The sequence below is a fragment of the Dendrobates tinctorius genome, unplaced genomic scaffold, assembly GCF_039654945.1.
Source record: "Dendrobates tinctorius isolate UK_male_01 unplaced genomic scaffold, ASM3965494v1 ptg000085l, whole genome shotgun sequence".
Classification (NCBI taxonomy): domain Eukaryota; kingdom Metazoa; phylum Chordata; class Amphibia; order Anura; family Dendrobatidae; genus Dendrobates; species Dendrobates tinctorius.
In genome coordinates, this window is record NW_027361753.1 from 4173607 (window position 1) to 4199726 (window position 26120).

Below are 26120 nucleotides of genomic sequence, written 5' to 3' on the forward strand. Positions count from 1 at the left end.
CACAGTGACTGCACCAGCAGAATAGTGAGTGCAGCTCTGGAGTAATAATACAGGATATAACTCAAGATCAGTAATGTAATGTATGTACACAGTGACTGCACCAGGAGAATAGTGAGTGCAGCTCTGGGGTGTAATACAGGATGTAACTCAAGATCAGTAATGTAATGTATGTACACAGTGACTGCACCAGCAGAATAGTGAGTGCAGCTCTGGAGTAATAATACAGGATATAACTCAAGATCAGTAATGTAATGTATGTACACAGTGAATGCACCAGCAAATTAGTGAGTGCAGCTCTGGGGTATAATACAGGATGTAACTCAGGATCAGTAATGTAATGTATGTACACAGTGACTGCACCAGCAGAATAGTGAGTGCAGCTCTGGAGTATAATACCGGATGTAACTCAGGATCAGTAATGTATGTACACAGTGACTGCACCAGCAGAATAGCGAGTGCAGCTCTGGAGTATAATACAGGATGTAACTCAGAATCAGTAATGTAATGTATGTACACAATGACTGCTGCAGCAGAATAGTGAGTGCAGCTCTGGGGTATAATACAGGATGTAACTCAGAATCAGTAATGTAATATATGTACATAGTGACTGCACCAGCAGAATAGTGAGTGCAGCTCTGGGGTATAATACAGGATGTAACTCAGAATCAGTAATGTAATGTATGTACACAGTGACTGCACCAGCAGAATAGTGAGTGCAGCTCTGGGGTATAATACAGGATGTAATTCAGAATCAGTAATGTAATATATGTACATAGTGACTGCACCAGCAGAATAGTGAGTGCAGCTCTGGGGTATAATACAGAATGTAACTCAGGATCCGTAATATAATGTATGTACACAATGACTGCTGCAGCAGAATAGTGAGTACAGCTCTGGAGTATAATACAGGATGTAACTCAGGATCAGTAATGTAATATATGTACATAGTGACTGCACCAGCAGAATAGTGAGTGCAGCTCTGGGGTATAATACAGGATGTAACTCAGAATCAGTAATGTAATGTATGTACACAGTGACTGCACCAGCAGAATAGTGAGTGCAGCTCTGGGGTATAATACAGGATGTAACTCAGGATCAGTAATGTAATGTATGTACACAGTGACTGCACCAGCAGAATAGTGAGTGCAGCTCTGGGGTATAATACAGAATGTAACTCAGGATCCGTAATGTAATGTATGTACACAATCACTGCACCAGCAGAATAGTGAGCGCAGCTCTGGGGTATTGTAGGAAAGCGTAAGGCTAGCACTCGACTCTTGTAGATGTGACTGTGCTAGTGAACGGCGCCAATGGTCCCATAAACAGTAGAGTATATACAATCACTGCACTCGTACAAGTTGAAGAATTTTGCTTCAAGTGAATAATTTTATTACAGGTGTCAGGTGAAGTGACAGGCACAATTTTTTAATATTTCGGCCAATTAATGGCCTTGATCACAATTCCGCCCTTGGAAAAAAATCTCTCTAAATAAGAGCACGAGGTGTCAATGAGGATGATTGGTGTGGGAGTAAATAGACAAAATCCGCAATAGGGGAAATTATGTACGAGGGTCAGAAAATGACGCCACTCTTTACATATATCTAGTAGGATGTAGTCCCATAAGTAGTGGTGCTGTGCATACAGACACAACTGTGTCACGGGAACAGCTGGATGGCGTCGTGACAGAGCCCGGCATCCATGATTACATGAGGAATCCTGGCACGGATCGTGTCTGAGGCAGGCTCAGGTAGTCCGGTCGGCAGTCTGTAAGCACAGGTACGTTGTGCCCCAGAAGCGTGTGGAAGACGCAGGAGCCGGGGTTGGTGGACAGGTGGGAGACGCACATGTATGTACACAGTGTTCCCGTCACACAGTTGTGTCTGTATGCACGGCCTCACTACTTATGGCACTACATCCTACTAGATATATGTAAAGTACTGTATAATACAAAATCTTTGACAGAACACATCATTTAATAAGTGGTCCTAGGCCTATGTAACTGGACCACCAAAGGCAATAACCATGGAATTACTCTCACCAGAATGTATACAATCCACCAAAAGAATAAAAGAAAAGTGTTTTTATTTAACCTCTTCCCGACATCCGACGTACTATCCCGTCCATGGGACCCGGGCCCCTATGCCCATTGACGGGATAGTACGCCATAGCGATCAGCGGCGCTCACAGAGTGAGCGCCGCTGATCGCGGCCGGGTGTCAGCTGATTATCACAGCAGACACCCGGCACTATGTGTCAGGGGCGGTCACGGACCGCCCCCGACACATTAACCCCTGGCACACTGCGATCAAACACGATCACAGTGTGCCGGGGGTTTAGGGAAGCATCGGCAGGGAGGGGGCTCCCTCCGTGCTTCCCTGAGACCCCCGGAGCAGTGCGATGTGCAGCGCTGCTGTGGGGGCCTCCTTCCCTGCAGGTCCCCAGATCCAAAATGGCAGCAGGGACCTTCGGGGGCCTGCAGGGAGCCGGCTTCCTCATGCCTGCAAAGCGCAGGCATGAAGAAGCCTTCTGCACTGCCTGTGACACGTCGCTGATCTGTGATGTGACAGATCAGCGATCTGTCACATGACAGTGATGTCCCCCCTGGGACAATGTAATAAAGTTTTAAAAAAAAAAAGTCTAAAAATAATTTATAAAAAAATCGCTAAATAAAAAAAAAAAAAAATTCCCTAATTCTTTTTTTGGAAATAAAAAAAAAAACAATAAAAATACACATATTTGGTATCACCGCGTCCGTAACGACCCGCCCTATAAAACTGTCCCGTTAGTTAACCACTTTAGCGAACCCCTTAAAAAATAAAAATAAAAAGCAAAGCAAAAAATAATGCTTTATTATCATACTGCCAAACAAAAAGTGCAATAACACGCAATCAAAAAGACGGATATAAATATCCATGGTACCGCTGAAAACGTCATCTCGTCCCGAAAAGAGCGAGCCGCCATACAGCGTCATCAGAGAAAAAATTAAAAAGTCATAGCTCGCAGAATAAAGCGATGCAAAAATAATTATTTTTTATAGAAAATAGTTTTCCTTGCATAAAAGCGCCAAAACATAAAAAAAGACATAAATGAGGTATCGCTGTAACCGTACTGACCCGAAGAATAAAACCGCTTTATCAATTTTACCGCACGCGGAACGGTGTTTAAAATGCTGGTTTTTGTTCATTCTGCGTCAACAAAAATCGGAATAAAAAGCGATCAAAAAATGTCACGTGCCCGAAAATAAACCAATAAAAACGTCAACTCGTCCCGCAAAAAATAAGACCTCACATGACTCTGTGGGTCAAAATATGGAAAAATTATAGCTCTCAAAATGTGGTGATGCAAAAACTATTTTTACAATAAAAAATTTTAGCGTGTGACAGCCGCCAAACATAAAAACTCGCTAAAAATAGTAAATCAAACCCCCGTTATCACCCCCTTAGTTAAAATTAAAAAAATGTATTATTTTTCCCTATTTCCATTTTCCCATTTGGGTTAGGGCTGAGATTAGGGTTAGGGGTGTGTTGGGGTTAGGGTTGGAGTTATAATTGGGGGGTTTCCACTGTTTGGGCACATCAGGGGCTCTCCAAACGCAACATGGCGTCTGATCTCAATTCCAGCCAATTCTGCGTTGAAAAAGTCAAATGGTGCTCCTTCCCTTCCAAGCTCTGCCATGCGCCCAAACAGTGGTTTACCCCCACATGTAGGGTATCAGCATACTCAGGACAAATTGGAAAACAACTTTTTGGGGTCCAATTTCTCCTGTTACCCTTGGGAAAATAAAAATTTGGGGGCAAAAATATCATTTTTGTGGAAAAAATGATTTTTTTATTTTCACGCCCGAGCGTTATAAACTTCTGTGAAGCACTTAAGGGTTCAAAGTGCTCACCACACATCTAGATAAGTTCCGTGGGGGGTCTAGTTTCCAAAATGTTGTCACTCGTGGGGAACATCAGAGGCTCTCCAAACGCGACATGACACCCGCAGACTATTCTATCAAAGTCTGCATTCCAAAACGTCACTACTTCCCTTCCGAGCCCCGACATGTGCCCATACAGTAGTTTTCTCCCACATATGGGGTATCGGCGTACTCAGGACAAATTGGACAGCAACTTTTGGGGTCCAATTTCTCCTGCTACCCTTGGGAAAATAAAAAAATTGGGGACTAAAAGATCATGTTTGTGGAAAAAATAGGATTTTTTAATTTCACGCCCGGGTGTTATAAACTTCTGTGAAGCCCTTGGGGGTTCAAAGTGCTCACCACACATCTAGATAAGTTCCTTGGGGGTCTAGTTTCCAAAATGGTTTCATTTGTGGGGGGTTTCCACTGTTTAGGCACATCAGGGGCTTTCCAAACGCGGCATGGCGTCCAATCCCAATTCCAGCCAAAAAAGCCAAATGGCGCTGCTTCCCTTTCAAGCTCTGCCATGCGCCCAAATAGTGGTTTCTCCCACATGTGGGGTATCAGCGTACTCAGGACAAATTGCACAATACCTTTTAGGGTCCCGTTAACCTTGGGAAAATAAAAATTGGAGGTGAAAAGATCATTTTTGTGGAAAAGATGAGTTTTTAATTGTACCGCTGTACGTTATAAACTTCGGTGAAGCCCTTGTGGGTTCAAAGTTCTCACCACATATCTAGATAAGTTCCTTGGGGGGTCTAGTTTCCAAAATGGGGTCACTTGTGGGGGGTTTCCACTGTTTAGGTACATCAGGGGCTCTCCAAACGTGACATGGCGTCCGATCTGAATTCCAGCCAATTTTGCATTGAAAAAGTCAAACGGCGCTCCTTCCCTTCTGAGCTCTGCCATGCGCCGAAACAGTGGTTCCCCCCCCACATATCAGGTATCAGCGTACTCAGGACAAATCGCACAATAACTTTTGCATTCCAATTTCTCCTGTTACCCTTGGTAAAATAAAAAAAAATTGGACCTGAAGTATTTTTTTTTGTGAAAAAAAAAAGTTAAATGTTAATTTTTTTTTTAAATATTCAAAAAACTCCTGTGAAGCACCTGAAGGGTTAATAAACTTCTTGAATGTGCTTTTGAGCATCTTGAGGGGTGCAGTTTTTAGAATGGTGTCACTTTTGGGTATTTTCTATCATGTAGACCCCTCAAAGTGGCTTCAAATTAAAATGGTTTTGCAAAAATGAGAAATCACTGGTCAACTTTTAACCCTTATAACTTCCTAACAAAAAAAAATTTTGGTTCCAAAATTGTGCTGCCAGAAATGATGGTACTCCTGAAAATAATGTGACAAAATACATTATCCATATCAGGATAAATAATGTATGTATACTTTGACTTTAGAAAAGAGAAATGCCCGCTCACCCTTCAATCTGTTCCATCAGTATTGAGGTTGAATCCTTTCCCCGTTCCTTGCATACATTGACTTTAGTAGTGTTTTCCCCATACATGATATATATGTATAATGTAGTAGATTTACCCTTTGTACATTTTTCTTCCAGGTGATGGAGTTTGTGTATAGGAATGGCATGGCTTTCCAGTACCCTGAGCCTCTGGAGAAGAACGCTTACGTGCGCTCTAAAGTGTGGAGCACGGACTATGACTCTTTCCTACCGGACCTCTACGACTGGCCTGAGTACGCATCAAAGCCACATAAGATGTTCTGACATCCCACTCACTCCATATCCTTCCATCCCCCAGCACCTCCGTCCTGAGACAATCGCCTTCATCATGACCTTCACGTCTCTTAGTCAGAAACTTTAAAAAAAAAGTTGTCTTTCTCCCTGTGCCTTGTAGAGAACTGATCTCCTACGCAGCTGAAGTGTCCGTCTGCTACATCCCCATTATCCTAGATCCAGATGTATCTATTATTAGACAACTAGATGGTGGCCCGATTCTAACGCATCGGGTGTTCAAGAATATGGCCAGCGGGAGTCTGACGTTCAAAAGATGGTCCAGGACGATCCACCACGATCGGCGATCTCACAGCGGAGGCCTGGTCGCTGCTGCGGGTCACACTGAGGCTAAGTACCCACGTTGCAGAAATTTCCGCAGCATTTCTGTAACTCCCGCCGCGGGAAAAACTCTTGCAAATTTGCATGCGTTTTCCCACGGGAAAAGATGCGTTTTTCACGTGATTTTCGCATGCGGAATTCAAGCGCATTCCAAGCGGTTTGAAGTATCGCTTGAAATGTGATTGACAGGTTGGTCACACTTGTTGAGCATAGTGTTTGACAATTGTGATCACCTTTTTACTATTGATGCTGCTATGCAGCATCAATAGTAAAAGATAGAATGTAAAAAGCATTACAGGGACCAGAAGATGCCGGGCGTGTCGTTAGAGGAGGGAAAGAAGTCTGGGGCCGTCGGAAGGTGAGTATATCACTATTTTTTATTTGAATTCTATACAGGTTTATGGTATCCAGGGCCTGGAGGAGAGTATCCTCTCCTCCGGACCCTGGGTACCATCCGCACATTGAGCGCTGCGCCGATCATTTCCCGGCTGCATCGCCGCTGACCTCCATGCGGCAGGAGATGACACGCGGCAACTGTGCCGCAGATCTCCCGATGGTAGCGGTGGCATGCGTTGTTCGAATTCCGCACCAGTTCGCGGCGGACTGTGCCTTTCGCTGATAGGTCGCACCTGGCCAGGCGCGACCTATCAGCGACGCGGGATTTCCGTTACAAACAGACAGAATTAGACGATTATATAGTAGATTGTCTCTTCAGCGCCCCTCTTGCCTCGAGGCTGTGTCTGGTTATACAGCTCAGCCCCTGTGCATAATCAAAGGTGGGACATTATCTAGAAAGAAAAAAAAAAAATCAGAATTCTCTTTTTCTAATATTTTGTGACTTTTGAAAATTGTGGTGTTTTTCTTTTATCTAAAATTATTTGGTATTATGGGAAACATAAAGGTAACGTTAATGTCATTGAGGCATCGCTACTATGCAGTAGATGAAGAATTGGCAATCTGGGTTAATGAGGAACGCGTAGGAAGGACATTGGGTTAGTTTTCCTATTGTGAGGGGCCTCAAACTCCAAATTTTGGCACGCGTTGTAGCATATTGTTTGCATCTTGTAAGACAACTGGGCGTGGTGGGTCGTGACTTTACCCGAAAAGGGGCATGGCTTAAAATGCAAATAAAAAATTAGATGCAAAATAAGCAATGCAGAAAAGTTTAACTAAGAAGTGGCTACCAAAGTATCAAAGTTTTTCATCCTGCACATGTCGCTGTGCTAACTGTCTGGGTTCGCACTAAGTATTCGGCTGGAGTAGTAAATCAGCCCTACTGTGTACTGATGAAGATGGCGTCTAATAATGGATATTATCTGACATTATAGAATGTGGGGTGCTGGGGTTCGTTACAGCTCCACCCTTGTTCAATGGCTGTGCCTAGTATTGCAATTCTGCTTCCATTAGATAAATAGAGCAGAAAGGCAGCAACAAACGCAGACATGGCTCTTTTACTACTTTTGTACATCACCTTTCGCGATCTCTGAGAGCTTCTACTGCACAGGCGTGGGTGGCGCCATCTTGGTGGAGGACATTTTTTTTCTTCTCCAGCAAGATGGCGCCTTCTGCGCAGCAGCAGCTATCGATCTGTATACAAACCGATAGCTGCTACTGCACAGGCGCGCCCCGGTTGCCATTTTCAAAATGATTTTTTTTTTTTTCTACATCGCTCAAGTAAATCTGCAAAAAGCGTTAAGTGCACAGTAACCATGCGATTATGCTGCAGCGCAGGGGCCACAGCCGTCAGAAGTTGTGTTTTTTTTTTGTTTTTTTTTATATAAAATCAGGGCACCACATGCCTGAACCCCGCCTTAGGGCACAAAACTGGAAATAAAGATTAAACAACAACCATAAGGCGGATTTCATCACCAGGTATCATTGTAATCAGTATAACGGCGCCGACCTGACACTGTGTGTAGGTTACTCAGCACAATCCTGCTGACAGGTTCCCTTTAAAAAAAAATAGAAAAAATAAAAAGTACGATCCATTTATATATTAACTAGTAGGTGCCATAAAGTGGGAAAAAAAAGCAACTCGAAAAAGTCAGTTGACAACTAAATAGTTACTGGACTCAGAACTTTTTATTTTTTTTTGTTTAACTAAGATCTAAATATTTTTTGACCAATAATTATAAAAAAAAGTTTATTTCCAATAATTATTTTCCTAAAATAAAAAGTCACACAATTGCTTTTTTTCTTCACCATTTTACCCCATTTTGATTTTTTTTTTCACCTCGTTTTCCAGTGCTTTATATGATAAAATGAATGGCGTCATTCGAAACTTCAACTAATTCCACATAAACAATTCCCCGTATGGCGATGTCCATATAAAAAAAATGATGCGATGGTTCATGGAAGAAGAGGAGGAAGGGGAAAAAAAAAAATGAAAGCACAAAAATGAAAATTGATTTTGTCCAAAGGGTATTAAAGGGAACCTTTGTCAGGATAATTTTTCTTCTGAAACTAGCGGTACGGCTGTATAGGTCCTAGTACAACAATTAAAATGATACCTGTCTTGCAGTAATCCAATGTGCCGGTGCTGAGAAATTGGTCTTTTCATGATATAAAGCCCCCGTCACACACAGATCTTGCTAGCGAGATCGCTGCTGAGTCACAAGTTTTGTGACGCAACAGCGATCTCACCAGCGAGATCGCTGTGTGTGACAGGCGGGAGACCAGCGATCAGCGAGCTGGTGCTGGTTACTAAGGTACACATCGGGTTTCTAAGTGCCGCGCGCCGCTTAGAAACCCGATGTGTACCTTGGGTTACCAGCTCCCTGCACCAGCGCGCTGGTAACTAAGGTACACAGTGGGTAACTAAGCGACGTGCGTCGCTTGTTACCCGCATGTCGCTGTCCTGATCGCTGCCGGTTTGGCAGCTCACCAGCGATCATGTAGCGACACACCAGCGATCCTGACAAGGTCATATCGTTGTCAGGATTGCCGGGGCGTCGCAATGTGTGATGGGGCCCTTAGCCTGGAAGTGCTTCAGGGTATCAACACACCCTCAAAGCACTTCCAGGCTAATTTGCATATGGCTTTAAAGCTCAGTTTCTCAGCACTGGCAAGTCTGATTACTACAAGGCAGGCGTGATTTATATTGTTGTGTTACGACCTATACGGCCGTACCACTAGCTTCAGAAGTAAAATCGCCTTCACGGGTTCCCTTTAAGTTACTTATGTTCAGTAGTGTCGGGACGTCCTCTGTTTTTTTTAGACCTTTGGAATAAAGCTTCATCTCTGTAGAGATGGTTTCACATACAGCGTTTTTCCTCCAAAAACTATACAATAGTGTTTTCTAGAAAACTGAAAGTGGAAGATATAAAGATATGACATACATCTTCTTCTTTCCGGAGCCACTGGAATTGGCTAAACAGAAAAAACACTTTGTTAAAACAAAGTGCAGAGATGTTTTGTCCAAAAAATGCTTTTTGTAAAACCAACCTTCTAACACCGATTTACCGACACATACAGTCATATGTAAAAGTTTGGGCACCCCTATTAATGTTAACCTTTTTTCTTTATAACAATTTTGGTTTTTGCAACAGCTATTTCAGTTTCATATATCTAATAACTGATGGACTCAGATATATTTCTGGATTCAAATGAGGTTTATTGTACTAACAGAAAATGTGCAATCTGCATTTAAACAAAATTTGACCGGTGCAAAAGTATGGGCACCCTTATCATTTTCTTGATTTGAACACTCCTAACTACTTTTTACTGACTTCCTGAAGCACTAAATTGGTTTTGTAACCTCACTGAGCTTTGAACTTCATAGCCAGGTGTATCAAATCATGAGAAAAGGTATTTAAGGTGGCCACTTGCAAGTAGTTCTCCTATTTGATTCTCCTATGAAGACTGGCATCATGGGCTCCTCAAAACAACTCTCAAATGATCTGAAAACAAAGATTATTCAACATAGCTTTTCAGGGGAAGGATACAAAAAGTTGTCTCAGAGATTTAACCTGTCAGTTTCCACTGTGAGGAACATAGTAAGGAAATGGGAGAACACAGGTACAGTTCTTGTTAAGCCCAGAAGTGGCAAGAAAAATATCATAAAGGCAGAGAAGAAGAATGGTGAGAACAGTCAAGGACAATCCACAGACCACCTCCAAAGACCTGCAGCATCATCTTGCTGCAGATGGTGTCACTGTGCATCGGTCAACAATACAGCGCACTTTGCACAAGGAGAAGCTGTATGGGAGAGTGATACGAAAGAAGCCGTGTCTGCAAGCACGCCACAAACAGAGTCGCCTGAGGTATGCAAAAGCACATTTGGACAAGCCAGTTACATTTTGGAAGAAGGTCCTGTGGACTGATGAAACAAAGATTGAGTTGTTTGGTCATACAAAAAAGCGTTATGCATGCGCTGTATTGTTGACGATGCACAGTGACACCATCTGCAGCAAGATGATGCTGCAGGTCTTTGGAGGTGGTCTGTGCATTGTCCTTGACTGTTCTCACCATTCTTCTTCTCTGCCTTTCTGATATTTTTCTTGTCCTGCCACTTCTGGGCTTAACAAGAACTGTACCTGTGTTCTTCCATTTCCTTACTATGCTCCTCACAGTGGAAACTGACAGGTTAAATCTCTGAGACAACTTTTTGTATCCTTTCCCTGAAAAGCTATGTTGAATAATCTTTGTTTTCAGATCATTTGAGAGTTGTTTTGAGGAGCCCATGATGCCACTCTTCATAGGGGAATCAAATAGGAGAACTACTTGCAAGTGGCCACTTTAAATACCTTTTCTCATGATTGGATACACCTGGCTATGAAGTTCAAAGCTCAATGAGGTTACAAAACCAATTTAGTGCTTCAGGAAGTCAGTAAAAAGTAGTTAGGAGTGATCAAATCAAGAAAATGATAAGGGTGCCCATACTTTTGCACCGGTCAAATTTTGTTTAAATGCAGATTGCACATTTCCTGTTAGTACAATAAACCTCATTTGAATCCAGAAATATAACTGAGTCCATCAGTTATTAGATATATGAAACTGAAATAGCTATTGCAAAAACCAAAATTGTTATAAAGAAAAAAGGTTAACATTAATAGGGGTGCCCAAACTTTTACATATGACTGTAAGGGACCTGCTTTCACTGGTGCACTGTCCTGAATGTTTGGTGGGGCTCCTCATGGCCCCATATTGTCCATAAAGTCTTGTCTTGTGTTTGGGTCTTCGGTCTTCTCAATGCCAGGCTCTTGAGCCTTGTGATGATCTCCATCCATTCGTGTTGCTCATCTACTCTTCGAAAGCCCAGAATAAAATGAAGCTTTGATGTGGTCTTCATGTTGGAAGACTTGGCTTACTTTAGGGTCCACGTGTTTTCAGTGCCATACACAAGCCGCTAACATCAAAAATCAAAATCTAGCGCTGTCGGGTGCTAATTACAGACTTGATAGGTACAAGAAACCCTTCAGATTTGTTTTGATTCTTCATCTGCTTGAATTACAGTCAACCTCACATTTGGACATTTTGTTCATGGCCCCAATGCTTTTGCACAGCCATCTTGGCATAACCCGTGCTTCTAAAATCTAATGGCACAGCTGCCACATTGGACGACCCTGCCACTGCTAATGGCAATGTATTATCAGATTGAAATCTATTTTTATTCTAAACACATTGTTTTTTTAGAAATATTTTCTTTTTAGTCACTTATTTTCTGCAGATCACTTGTCAGCTTTGCTGTATAGATAGTGACTGGATGAGCAGAGTCATCTCACTATTGTTAGAAGGCAGGGGCTTAACTTGCTATCTTGCAAGAAACCCTTTATCCTCTACAGATATGCGATTATTTTCATTTTGGACTCTTTTTGTTTTCTGCAGATCACTTGTCAGCTTTGCTGTCTAGACTGTGACTGGATGAGCAGGGTCATCTCATAATTGTTACAACGCAGGGGTATAACTTGCTATCTTGGGACAAACACTTTATCCTCTACACCAGGGGCTCCCAACCTGTAGCTCGAGAGCCACATGTGGCTCGCGGCCCGTGATATGTGGCTTGTGGCTGTCTGACAGCTTGATACCTTAGCACGAGGTGTAGCAAACGGCTATTAAGAGTAGATCTCGAGATGGTGACTTTTTGTGTAGCCCTGCACAGAGGAGCAGATATGAATGGGGGTAAGGTTGGAAACTGAAGCTTGGCATACTGGCTTGGTGGGATTTTTGTGAAAAAGCTTTGGCTGCCGTTATACCGGTAATGGGACCTCTGAGTGTCACTACTGTGAGTGGGGCAGGAGCTGGATGCGGCTCACAACCCTCTCTGAATGTGGCCCTCAAGGTCAGAGAGGTCTGGGACCTCTGCTCTACAGATAGGCGATAAAGATCAGTTTTGTTGCAGCGGCCATTTTTCTAAAAATGACAACGGGAAGTGCAGACATATTTGTTGGGACTTTTAAATTAGCATGTGTTTACCTGTTTTATTACTAACCATTTAATGAGAATCTAATTTAGAGGTGATAACCAATATGGCTGCCGCCAATGTGTAGAGAAATGACATGACCTCTAAGTAAATAAAATATATCACACTTTGGCTGCTGCTCAATCCCCCGGCCTACTGATTAATGGACGATTTTACATTATTGCTGGAAATGTCTACTTCAGGGAGAATAAAAATGACAAAAAATCTTAGTGAGCGACATTGCTAAAGTATATTGAAAAGTTGTATAACAAGTGGATGTTTATTTTATGGAAATGTTCACAATTAGATTTTCCTATGAAATGACAGTAACAATTTGTTAAAGGTATTTTTTTTTATTTTATTTTTTTTTTTTTACGTTTTCATGAATATATGAAGTTTTTTTTATACTTTATTACAGCCCGCTATTTTCCTTTCATATGAACTAATCCGCTTGTTACACACAATCTCAGGGATGTTTCTGAATATCACGGGGAAAATTCAGTCCGTTATTCTATTTTGTATTTTTATAAGCTGCTGGAGAAACAAAATCACTGTGAAGAAGCAACATAAACTGAAGGATGGAAATGTTCATGTAGAGCCAGGGCTGTGGAGTCGGTAAGCCAAACCTGCAACTCCGACTCCTCAATTTCCCTTACACCGACTCCACGACTCCGACTCCGACTCCACGACTCCGACTCCCACACATATTGCTTATATTTAAGTGAAAAATTTATTGTAGTACAATGTGAACCTCAGACATTTAATCATTTTTATGATCCCATAATCAAGATATTTAGATAGAACAGAATATATATTGGTGTACTACCCGGTTTTCATTCTTTTTGGTACAGATACGATATGGATAGACAGATATGGATAAATGGATAGATAGAGCAGATTTCTAATCTGCTTTTGCTATTGAAAACATTATCTATGAGCTCAAAAGCCTTTCAGGTGATGCGGTTTTTTAAAAAGATGATCGGCTTTTGCAGCTGAAAAACGTATCCTCAAAAAACACAGGAAAAACGCTGTGTGTGAATGTAGCCTTAGATCAGGAATATAACAGCCATTTATAGGACATTTCATAACTTTCCCAAATTCCTATGAAAAAATATTCAGCACATCCTGCATTGAATTACTGTACCCAATTTATTATATATTTTAGGAGTCGGAGTCGGTCCATTTTATACCGACTCCAACTCCGACTCCACCAAAATGAGCACGACTCCGACTCCACGACTCCGACTCCGACTCCACAGCCCTGTGTAGAGCGGCCGACATATGCGCCTCGATGATGATTCGGTGTTTGTTTCTTTTTGTCCCTTGTGTTTCGGTGACTTAATAAATTATTACATGTTCACAAGTGTGATCTGTCATATTCAATTGTGTATCTAATATTGTAGTAAATTTTTTGTGCTCTCTTCCGCCTTCCCGCTCTCTCGCTTCCACTTTCCCTCTTTCTCGCTTCCGCTTTCCCATATTTGTCGCCTCCGCTTTTCCTCTCACCTCCGCCTTCCCGCCTCCACTTTCCCGCTTCCGCTTTCCTTCTTTGTCGCTTCCGCTTTCCTTCTTTGTCGCTTCCGCTTTCCTTCTTTGTCGCTTCCGCTTTCCTTCTTTGTCGCTTCCGCTTTCCTTTGTCGCTTCCGCTTTCCTTCTTTGTCGCTTCCGCTTTCCCTCTCTCGCTTCTGCTTTCCTTCTCTCGCCTCTGCTTTCCTTCTCTCGCCTCTGCTTTCCTTCTCTCGCCTCTGCTTTCCTTCTCTCGCCTCTGCTTTCCTTCTCTCGCCTCTGCTTTCCTTCTCTCGCCTCTGCTTTCCTTCTCTCGCCTCTGCTTTCCTTCTCTCGCCTCTGCTTTCCTTCTCTCGCCTCCGCTTTTCCTCTCTCGCCTCCGCTTTCCCGCTTCCGCTTTCCCTCTCTTTCGCTTCCGCTTTCCCTCTCTCACTTCCGCTTCCCTCTCTTGCCCTTCTCTCTCGCTTCTGCTTTTCCTGTCGCTTCTGCTTTTCCTCTCTCTCTCTCTCGCTTCTGCTTTTCCTCTCTCTCTCTCGCTTCTGCTTTTCCTCTCTCTTCTGCTTTTCCTCTCTCTCTCCTGCTTTTCCCCTCTCTCTCGCTTCTGCTTTTCCCCTCTCTCTCGCTTCTGCTTTTCCTCTCTCTCTCGCTTCTGCTTTTCCTCTCTCTCTCGCTTCTGCTTTTCCTCTCTCTCTCGCTTCCGCTTTTTTGTGTCTTTTTCTCTCTCTGTTAAGAAGACTGAGGGCGCTGCGTGATCTTACCTCTATTTCGTCATCGATTGTGAAACAAAAGGTAAAAAGTGCTTATAGTGTATGGTCCAATCGTCATTTATAGTAATTAAAGTTCATATTATAGAGGATGATAGATCATTTTGAAAATGGAGAGCACAGGTAGGTTGGTAGATGGAGTAGACAGAGGAGATCTAGGGCAGTCGAGCACTGGAGAGCTGGGTAGGGTGGCAAACATGCGTGAAAATATGTAGGGCTGCACTGTGGAGAGGACAGGCAATGGTGGTAGATACAGATTAGGGAGAAGATGTAGGACCATGCAGCACTGAAGAGAGGATGGTTAGGGTGGTAGATAGGCATGATGGAGGAGAGGTAGGGTGGTACAGAACTGTAAAGATCTTTGTGGATGAGTGTGACAATTTTATGCTGTATTCTGTAACTGGTATACAATCAGTGTAATGAATGGAACAGGGTGGAGGAATCGGCGTAGCAGCTGGACAGACATATAAGCCTTCCTGCTGTACTAAGGATTGCTTGGAGAGAGGATCGTTTAGTGAGAGGAAGACTGATTATTGAGTTGTAGAAGTCCAGACAAGAATAGGAGCAATAGTAAGATTTTGATGTTTCCATAGAAAGTAAAGGTCTGATCCTTATTTAAAGGTGAAGGAGGACATGTTGTGCATGCATTTCTCCTTGAAAGCCTGAGAAATGGGTTGAACGAGACATTGTTCAGAAGAACAGCGTACTGAGATTAAAAAGTTGATTGGAGACAGTAAAATTTATAAAGTGCAGACAATGATTGGCTGTTCAGCAAAATGATTTCCAATTCTTTAAAATGGAAAGCCAATCCAGAGAGACTTGGAAGAAAACAGAAGTCGACCATTCCAATGGATGGAAGAACAGCCAGAATGGCAAAGGCTCAGCCAATGATCAGCTCCAGGATGATGACACACAGTCTCCAGTTACCTGTGAGGTCTGTGACAGTAGATGCCTGTGTGAAGCTAATCTCTTAGCAAGAAGTCCCCGCAAAGTCTCAGTCGTAAAAAAGACGTACTGAAGCGGATACAATTTGCTGAAGAACACATCAACTGGACTAAAGAGAAATGGAGAAAAATTGTTCTTTTTGGGTCTACAGGCCACAGATGATTCGTCAGACAACCCCCAAACTCTGTATTGAAGCCACAGTACACTCTGCAGACAGTAAAGCATAGTGGTGCAGACATCATGATATGGGCATGTCTCTTACTACGGTGCCGGACCTATTTACCGCAGATCATGGACCACTTTGCATTTATTAAAATACTTGAAGAGGTCATGTTGCCTTACACTGAAGAGGATATGTTGTTGAAATGGGGGTTTCAACAAGACAGCGACCCTAAACAAACCAATAAACGAGCAAAATCTTGGTTCCTGTCCAACAAAAGTGAGGTTATGGAGTGTTCAGCCCAGTTCCCGGACCTGAATCCGATAGAACACTCGGGTGACAGCAAAAATGCCATTTCTGATGCAAAGGCACCAAATGCCTAAAAATGACAGTGAGAGCAGGAGACAATGATGAGAGCTGCCTTCAGCAGCCGGACGGCACCTGGGAACAGCGTGAACCGTACTGCTTCTCAGGTGCCAGTACATGTCACAGTGATGACACACAAATGTCATCAGTGTGCACGTGTGTAGCACACGTTTTGTCTGGTGTGCAAAAAAAACCTGACCTGTCTGTGGGTTTTTCACACGGACACACTGTCCATGTGAAAAGCCTGACATGTCCACAACATGACTTGTGAGGAAGGCCTAAGGCTGTTTTTAATTAGCTTTGGATCCTACCTGCCTTGTAGGCTTCTGTCCATGGAGAGGCATATGTGATTGCACACTATTTCAATCAAAAGAAAGATCGCCTTGTCATGGCTGAATTGCCCAGATTGTGCACTACCTAGATTCATTTTATGAGTTTACTCTAGCATTAATCTGGTTTACATATTCAGTGTTTGCATATACCTTTCTGCATAGAGTGCTGCTGTATTCTGTAGTTGATACTATATAATAAGGGCAGGCGCTATACATAACAAAAGAGTACACTACATAACTATGAACGGCACTAATCAGAATAAATTTGTATCCATTGACGTAACCGGTGCTGACTCATCTTACGTTCATTTCTTCATGTTGACATTTTCCAGGCATGACCCATCACTGTTGAGTTTGCTGCGCTGATCATCACACCCCTGAAAAAAACAGTCGCATTGCTATGCTGCTGAATAGATGTACACACCACTGCCTTAAACAGAACCTAATTGCATGTTTACCCTTTATGTACTCCTGCCTCCGCCTTCTATGCATCGTAATGCACGTCACTATAACCCCTTTATATTCCCACGGTAGTACGGCATACTTTTGAAAAGTGATTATATTAAGGTCCTGCGCTCCATGCAAATCTGTGCCGAGCGGTCCGATATGTGACTTTGAGCTGTACTCGGCGCCACCTCTCCGAGACACCAATTGGAACCTTTTATCATAGATTTATCAAACTGTATTCAAAGTTGTGTTTCACTACTATGGTAATATAAAGGGGTGGTGGGGACACTGATTAAAGTTGTGACTGCAGTGCATAATGGGAAAGCTTCTTGACAAGTTCCCTTTAATATATAATTTGCAACTATGGCACTCAACCCTTTTGAAAACCTGCGCACCTGATGACCTACATGTGTGGCACCTCTACCGTCACGCCATTGGTGTCTTCTGCCTTCCTACCTTTTTAGCTCCCTGCCTCGCCGTTCTGCATCCCCAGTGCTTCAGGTTATGATAGGGCAATCTTGCCATAGGCCCCAGGCAGCAGCCCTAATTGTCTTTACTTTGATCCGCCCCTGAGGACCACATATAGAAAAGGTAATGGGTGTAGGTAGATTAGGAGATAATGAAAACAAAAGAAGTTCAGTTTCAGATAGAGGGAGGACATGATGTTCGAATCCACTCATGGTTTGCCCATTAAGGGCGATGCACAAGGAAAAGAGGGGACCTAGGGCTGTACCCTGAGGAACTCTGACAGTAGATGGGAAGATGATGGTACACCGATGGAGCAGTCAGAGTTGGAGGAGAACCAGGAGACAGCAGTATTCTTGGCAAGAGAGCGGAGCATGATGAGGAGGAGCTGGTAATCCATAGTGTCAAATGCTGCAGAGAAATCCAGGAGAATCAGCCGGAAGTAGTGGCCAAAAGGGAAGAGTCGTAGTACTCGGACTGGCCGGTGTCACTCCTGACCCAAGCATGCCAGCAGCATAGAAATACATGTGGTCACGCTTAGGTTGGGAGAGCCACCGGTCAGTCCGAGCATTACGATGTGATCCTCATTAGAATCATCCGGCCGTCTGATTCTTCCCTTAGATTTAGATGTCAATAGCTCAATAGAGACTTTAGTAAGTGCAATTTGTGCTGAGCTGGAGATGGCAGAACATGTACAGTATATGAGGCTGCTGATATGGATTCAGGAGAAGTGGCCAGTCTGTACATCGGGGTCTGAACTTGGACTACAAAATACTGATCTGTGAAAGCGGCCATATTCTATAATGCCATGGGTATTTTCAGTATGCAAATGTCCTCTGCAGAGAGAAAGAAGACTAAACCTCTAACGTCACCTATTGAATGTAGAAATCCTAAAAAGTAAATATCAACCCTTTAAAAAGTCTTACCAAATGACGGGACGAAAAAAACCCAACAAATCAGACGCTCCATTTTCAGACACCTGTTTTGTGGTGTTTACCCTTCATTAGTGCAAAGAGTGAGAGGCCTCTGATAGTGTAAGGGCAGAGTCACACTGGCGAATTTTTCATCCGAGAATTGGATCGTAAAACTCGCACTGGCTGTCTGCTCTCCTGACCTGAGCTTGACAGCTGCATAGTAATCCATCATGCTGTCATTCTCAGGTCAGGAGAGGTGCCGGCCAGTCCGTGCTATGCGATGCGATTTATCGCAGGAGAAATTGGCAGTGTGACTCTAGCCTAAGGGGGAATGTTTCTACTTGTGGACAGTGATAAGCCGGCGTATGGAGACTTTTAGGCCATGCAATGCTCCAGAACTGTAAAATAATGACTACAGAAGAAGACATGATGTAAAAAGGCTTGATTAAAGGCAAAATAAAAATATAATAATCACCGGCTGTTTCTAATCCCTAAAGACAAAGTCTTGCTTTAAATTTGTCCAGGGCCATAGAAATACACATATAAATGGTGGTCACCCAGACAGTAAGTCACTGAGCAAACTATTTACACGCGCTCTGACAATAAAATAAAGAGGAAGGGACTGAAATAATGACAAAATGGGCACGTAGTTACGGCAATGTTTCCAGGCTCGGCGCCCGTGACTGTTTTTGTCTCCGTCACTTCTCTAAAAATTGTGACTCTGCAATATTCAGATTAATAAACTTCCTTTTATGTGGAAACCACCAACAAGTATGATCGTTGCTTAAGATCAATCTTGGTATAGGTCATGTCTTTCTCTAGTTCCTTAAAGGGGTTGTCTCATAGGATCCCTTGATCCACGATGACCGACCACCAGTATGTGGAGGCTCATGCGCCAGCTGTTATCCTTCATCGTTACCAAACTTCCAAATGCAGCTGAGAGAAACTGCTCCGCAATACTCAAACCTCTTACAATGCAGTGACTGGAGAGAGCCGGAGCATGTGCTGCCACTTCTCTACTCAATGGTGGTCATGATGGAACCCTGCTCTGCAGATCCCAAAGTAAACGCCTTTAAATGCAAAAATGTAGTCATAGCGCGCATCGAGGTCCCAGAGGCCTACTTGGCGCCAGAAGCATCGATGTTGAGTGAAGCTGCCCAAAGCAGACATCGTGCTCGGGAACAAAGAGACCTAACAGTGGGCAGGAATGGCGAGACAGTTGAGTGATGGAGTATCAGGTTTCTTCTAACCTCTTTCCTGGCGCTCTACATCAGTTGCTATCCAGGCTCATTCATTCGTCCAACTTTTTCCCATATGAGAAAATATTCCAAACAGTTTGGTCCAGGTGTCACCAGTTTTTCTTGAACATGGAGAGAAATAAAAGTTTCTCCAACTTCTCCTTTCTGACATTCCGTAGAAATCAGAGCGCACTCGGATGTTGGATTTTTTTACGGATCCATATACTCGCATTACCGATTTTGATCCAACGCTCAGATCAAAATTGGACATGTCTCCAATATTTTCCGCCGACCGCTCTGTCCAAGGAAAAATGGTTCATGTACCTAGCGCCACTTTACTATCATAGGTAAGAATGATACTGTATCTGTGAAAATCACAGATAGGACTCGTCCGAGAAAATCAGTCGTGTGAACGAGCCCTAAAGCTAATCGCAAAAATTGTGAAAAAAAATTGGACTGCTTGTGCTCTCTATCTACGCTGATGGAAACGTCAAATTCCGGAAAAAATAGAAAATAACTTTTTGTTCTATGCGTTTTGAAGTGTAACCCACTTCTTCAAGAAACAAAATCCATCTCTAAACCAAAATACTGCAAAAATTAGAATTCAGGAGAATCAGATTTTTTGGTAAAATCGAGGCGGATTCGTCACACTTTTAAAAAAAAATTCACTCATCTGTGGTTTTTACTCTTTGAAATAAAAATTTTGTCAAAAATGTTTATTTGACAATTGTATGTTACAAAAGTCCCAGAGGACACATCGATTCCTGGCATCTTGCCGGCCGGATGAGTTCTTGGTTCTGATTTCTACATTTCCTATAATGACAGCCACTATAGTAAGACTTGATTTTATTGATTTTTTTTTTTTCCTTTATCTCTCTAGTTTGAGAAAAATTTTGTAGAAATTTGTTCATCAGCGTCGCGGCAGCGATATCGATTCTTCGGACGCGCTTAGTCCTGTTTATTGACAAGCTCCCATGTCACCGGCATGCCTTCTTCATAGACGCTATGCATACGGCGATGTACTGTATGAATCTCTGCTGTATTAATTTCTAACAAGAAAAAACAACCTCCTTCACACTGTGACATTCGTTTCTGTGATACATACTGAGAAGAACCCGCACCTCGCAGTCCCGCCTGTTGTCACTATTACGTTGGAGGGTTGACGCTCTACGGTCTCCCCACTTTCACCAATGTGACGTTCCTCATACCCTTGGAAGTACGTAAGGTCAGCTTGGCACAATTTTACACAGAGACCCTCTGTCCACACGGGCCCAGTGAGGCACGGGGAGTGGGAGAATGTGGCACAACACTCGCTCACAATCCTGAGAGGCACCTTTCACTAATTGCAGTGAAACAGAACACTGACAGCCTGGTAGGACTGCCACCATTTTCTCGTTAGATATAGGTCCGGTCCGTGAACGGGATTATATCGGGCCAGAAACCAACCCCGGTAGCATGGAAAGCTCAACCGAGATCATGGACGTTTGGATTCATGGATCGAGATAAAAGAAGCCCAATGTTAAATTATATATTTAATCACCTTAAGGGCACACTAGACAATACACTATGTACACAATGGTCAGTTATGCAAATACAAGTAGTAGTACAAAAGGTATAAGCTAATGAAACATGTCAGTTACCGATTTGATGTTTGACTATGTGAGCTTGACCACATATGGGCTTGGAGTTCCAGCTGTTTTCAGGTCATTCCAGCACGTTGCTTGACGTTACCCCCCCTTTAGAATTGAACAGCAAGCATGACAGAGAGGACACACATGGACTAAAACCCCTTGGCCAGTCATGTCCTGGTCCTAATCCACCCTCCCCAGAGAGTTTGTAGCTAAAATTCCCAAAACCTATGAAGGATGGTAACTTTTAAACGGGAGGTCCTAGGGCTGCAGTTCTGGCACCATCAGATCCAGCCAGGCCCCTGTTTCACTTGTTGACCAAACACAGCTTCACTACCTGGCTTCTACTAGCTGTTCTGCATATCTCTCCACTCATGGGTGCTAGAACGGGTCTAGATCCTGGATCACGAAAATGTAACCTGTGTACAGCTAGGACATACGATAACTGCATATTCTCTGTTACGATTAGGTAACCGAGGAGGATAGCCAGGGAATAGGCATGGCAACCAAATAACCAGAAAAGTTGGTAACTTGGTGGATTGCAGACTCCTAAAACTGACAACACAACTAGAATTATTCGTGGGACGTACCTACGATGCCCTAGATGCCTCGGCACGGCCAAAGAGTTAACTAAGCCTAAAAAGAGAAAGGGAAAAGCTAAACTGCCCCGGAGTAGAACCCCAAAGGAATAGATAGCCCCCAAACATATATTGCCGGTGAGACAAGATGAAGCACAAACACAGGCAGAAAATAGAATAAGCAAATGATGGTGCCCAAATTGTCTAGATAGGACAGGAAAGATACTGTCTGCAATCACGCAAAAACCCCCTAAGGAAAATTCAACACGTCTGATATGCAAAAATACTAAGGCCACAGACACGACCTCTCCCACACTAGATCAGAATTCTGGTGTGAACTGGAAGCAAAACAAAAGATACTGCTATAACGGGATTAGAAATACTAAACAGACTGACATGAGCTGTGGCATATGGAACAGAGTCCAGCACAGGTCCCAGCAGGGAACAAGGCTGAACACAAAACAGCAAAGCAGAAATCAGAGAAAGGCAAAAACTGGTTAAAATGCAAAAAAGATTCCAGCAAACAAATGACTTGTCTGAACGGTGCAGGGGCAAGCAGACTTCCAAAATGCACAGGAAGAAAACCAAATCACTAGCAACAACTGAGGGAAGGTTGCTCACTTAAATCTTCCCAGTCTGTAACACCTGACCTCCAATCATCCTCCTCAGGTGATTGACTTCTGTCAACCTGACCAGCTCCATTACCCGCAGCAGCCACCAGAGGGAGCCCAAACTCAGAAGCCAGGTCAAAAGAGTTCACAACAATTCTCCTTAAATCTCCTTATGAAATTCTATCTAGCTGGATGAAACAGTTACACAGCGTTGGCTCCGTAGGAAGATACTAGCTAAGCTGGTGGGGGTGTGAGTTTTTACTTTTAAGCTGAGGACGTTGGACCACCTGATGAGCCAGGTGTCCTGTTGCAGCTACACATTATGAAATCGGTCAGACGGTAAGACTAACCACTGCTTTCTTACTTGTTTTCTTTTTGTTTTTTTAACCCTGCTTTTTAACCATGCTCACATTTGCCATCACCGTTTTTGCTCCAGTAATCTTCACTCTCCTTCGCAATCCCCAAACCCCTGCACCCTCGAACCAAATAACTATCTCCCCCTCTCTCTTACCCCCCATCTCGCTTCATCTGCAGACATACTCCTTAACCTCAGACCTCTCCTACTAAAATACAATACAAGACGATCACTCTCCTTCACCCACCTGCTTTCCCTTTCTCTGCTTCTTCTCACTGCTGGTGACATATCCCCCAATCTTGGCCCCTCCTGCCTCATACATCCCACTAATCCTCAACCCTATCTTTCTCACACTAAGAGAAACTACTGCAATCCCTCAAACTTAAAACCTCTGCCATTGACCCCCTCCCTCCCGCACCCTCTTTCTGGAGCACTTTGGAATGCTCGCTCCATCTGCAACAAGCTCCACATGATCCATGACCTCTTTACCTCCCGCAAACTTTCCTTCCTGGCCCTCACTGAGACCTGGCTGACACCCCCTGACACGGCCTCCCCGGCCGCACTGAGTTATGGCGGCCTCCACTTTACTCACACTCCTCGCCCTGGCAACAGACAAGGTGGAGGAGTGGGTTTCCTCCTTTCTAAATACTGCTCCTTTAACCCTATCCAACCCCCACCCTCCCTTATCCTCCCTTCTTTCGAGGTTCACTCTGTCCGTATTTACTCTCCCTCTAATCTCCAAATGGCTGTCATATACCGACCACCGGGCTCATCCACTGCCTTCATTGACCAATTCTCCACCTGGCTCCTCCACTTTCTCTCTTCTGACATCCCCACCATCATCATGGGGGACTTCAACATCCCCATTGACACCCACCAGCCAGCAGCCTCCAAACTCCTGTCACCTCATCCTTTGGACTCACTCAGTGGTCCTCCACAGCCACCCACACAGACGGACATACATTAGACCTCATCTTCACCCACCTCTGTTCCCTACACAATCTCCCCCATCTGACCACCATCTACTCACCTTCTCATCCTTGTCCTCCTCACCTGCCCCCCATGTCCAGCCACTAGCACATCCTCGCAGAAACGTCGCACACCTAGACATCCACAGACTCTCAGACACTCTTCTAGCTCTGTCCTCCATATCTTCACTCCACAACACGGACAGTGCCACCGCTTTCTACAACACCACCCTCACATCAGCCATAGACTCAGTCGCTCCTCTCATGCATGGCAAAGTGCGACAAACCAATAGGCAACCCTGGCACAACAACCTTACCTAAAAACTTCGACAAGCATCCAGGGTCACGGAGAGGCGTTGGAAGAAAACACGCCTGCCAGATGACTTCACTACTTTCAAACAAGCTACACTTGCCTTTAAATCAGCCCTCACCTCTGCTAAACAGACCTATTTCACAAACCTTGTATCTTCATTATCCCACAACGCAAAACAACTGTTCAGCACATTCAACTCTCTCCTCCGCCAACCACTGCCACCTCCAACTCCCCTCATCTCTGCTGAGGAATTTGCCACCAACTTCAAAAACAAGATCAACCAAACAAGGCAAACCTTTACAGTTCCACCACCCCAACCGCTCCACATACCAGACCTCTGCCCTTCCCTAATAACCTCCCTCTCCAACATCACTGAAGGAGAGCTTACTCATCTCCTTTCCAAATCACGTCTCTCCACTAGTGTTGAGCGATACCATCCGATATAGAGAAATATTGGATCGGACCGATACCCAAAAAGTGTTGGGTATCGCCGATACCGGAAGTCCCATTCAAGTCAATGGGACAGAAATATCGGAATTAAAAAACCCCCTTTCTTTCCTTGCACATCCAGTTCGGGAGGTGGGAAGAGTGTGGGCGGTGCGTGGGCGGGGTCTGTGCGGGCCTGCCGAGGGTCTGTACAGGCCTGCCGTGGGCCTGTGCCGGCTGTCGGGGGTCTGTATGGGCCTGCCGGGGGCATGTGACGGCTGTCGGGGGTCTGTACGGGCCTGCCGGGGGCATGTGATGGCTGTCGGGGGTCTGTATGGGCCTGTCGGGGGCCTGTGCCTGCTGTCGGGGGTCTGTACGGGCCTGCCGGGAGCCTGTGCCGGCTGCCGGGGTCTGTACGGGCCTGCCGGGGTCTGTACGGGCCTGCCGGGGGCCTGTGCCGGCTGTCGGGGGTCTGTGCGGGCCTGCTGGGGGTCTTGTGTGGGTGCAGGCATCGTCCGATGGGACTACAAGTCCCATCGGGCTATGCCTGCTACAATGACAGTGATTGACACATTAGCCAATGATGGGACAGTAGTAGTCCCATCATCCGGCTAATGTGTTGAATGTAAAAAAAAAAACCATACATACTACATACATACTACATATATACAACATTCATACAACATACATACATACTACATACTACATATATACTACATTCATGCATACATACATACTTCATATATACTACATTCATACAACACATACATACATACTTCATATATACTACAGTCATACAACATACATACTACATATATACTACATTCATACAACATACATACTACATATATACTACATTTATACAACATACATAATACATATATACAACATTCATACAACATACATACATGCTACATACTTCATATATACTACATTCATACAACATACATACTACATACTTCATATATACTACATTCATACAACACATACATACACACATCATATATACTACATTCATACAACATACATACATACATACTACATACTTCATATATACTACATTCATACAACATACATACATACATACTACATATATACTACATACATACATATATACTACATTCATACATACTACATACTACAAATATACTACATTCATACATACATACATACTACATACTTCATATATACTACATTCATACAACACATACATACATCATATATACTACATTCATACAACATACATACTTCATATATACTACATTCATACATACTACATACATCATATATACTACATTCATACAACATACATACTACATACTTCATATATACTACATTCATACAACATACATACATACTACATATATACTGCATTCATACATACATAATACATACTTCATATATACTACATTCATACAACATACATACTACATATATACTACATTCATACAACATACATACATACTTCATATATACTACATTCATACAACATACATACTACATATATACAACATTCATACAACATACATACATACTTCATATATACTACATTCATACAACATACATACATACTACATATATACTACATTCATACAACATACATACATATTACATAATACATACTACATATATACAACATTCATACAACATACATACTTCATATATACTACATTCATACAACATACATACATGCATATTACATAAATACTACATTCATACAACATAC

The 26120-nt window shown here is 43.3% G+C and overlaps 1 protein-coding gene across 1 annotated transcript in view; it reads left to right on the forward strand.

Annotated features, from left to right (window-relative positions):
- The window catches only part of ME2 (malic enzyme 2), a 57004-nt gene extending 49876 nt beyond the window's left edge, over positions 1-7128 (forward strand). Inside the window, exon 16 of the mRNA XM_073584787.1 lies at positions 5466-7128. Coding sequence (XP_073440888.1) covers positions 5466-5630 — 165 coding nt within the window. The 3' untranslated portion in view covers positions 5631-7128. The remainder of the gene's footprint in view (positions 1-5465) is intronic.
- The last annotated feature ends 18992 nt before the right edge of the window (positions 7129-26120 follow it).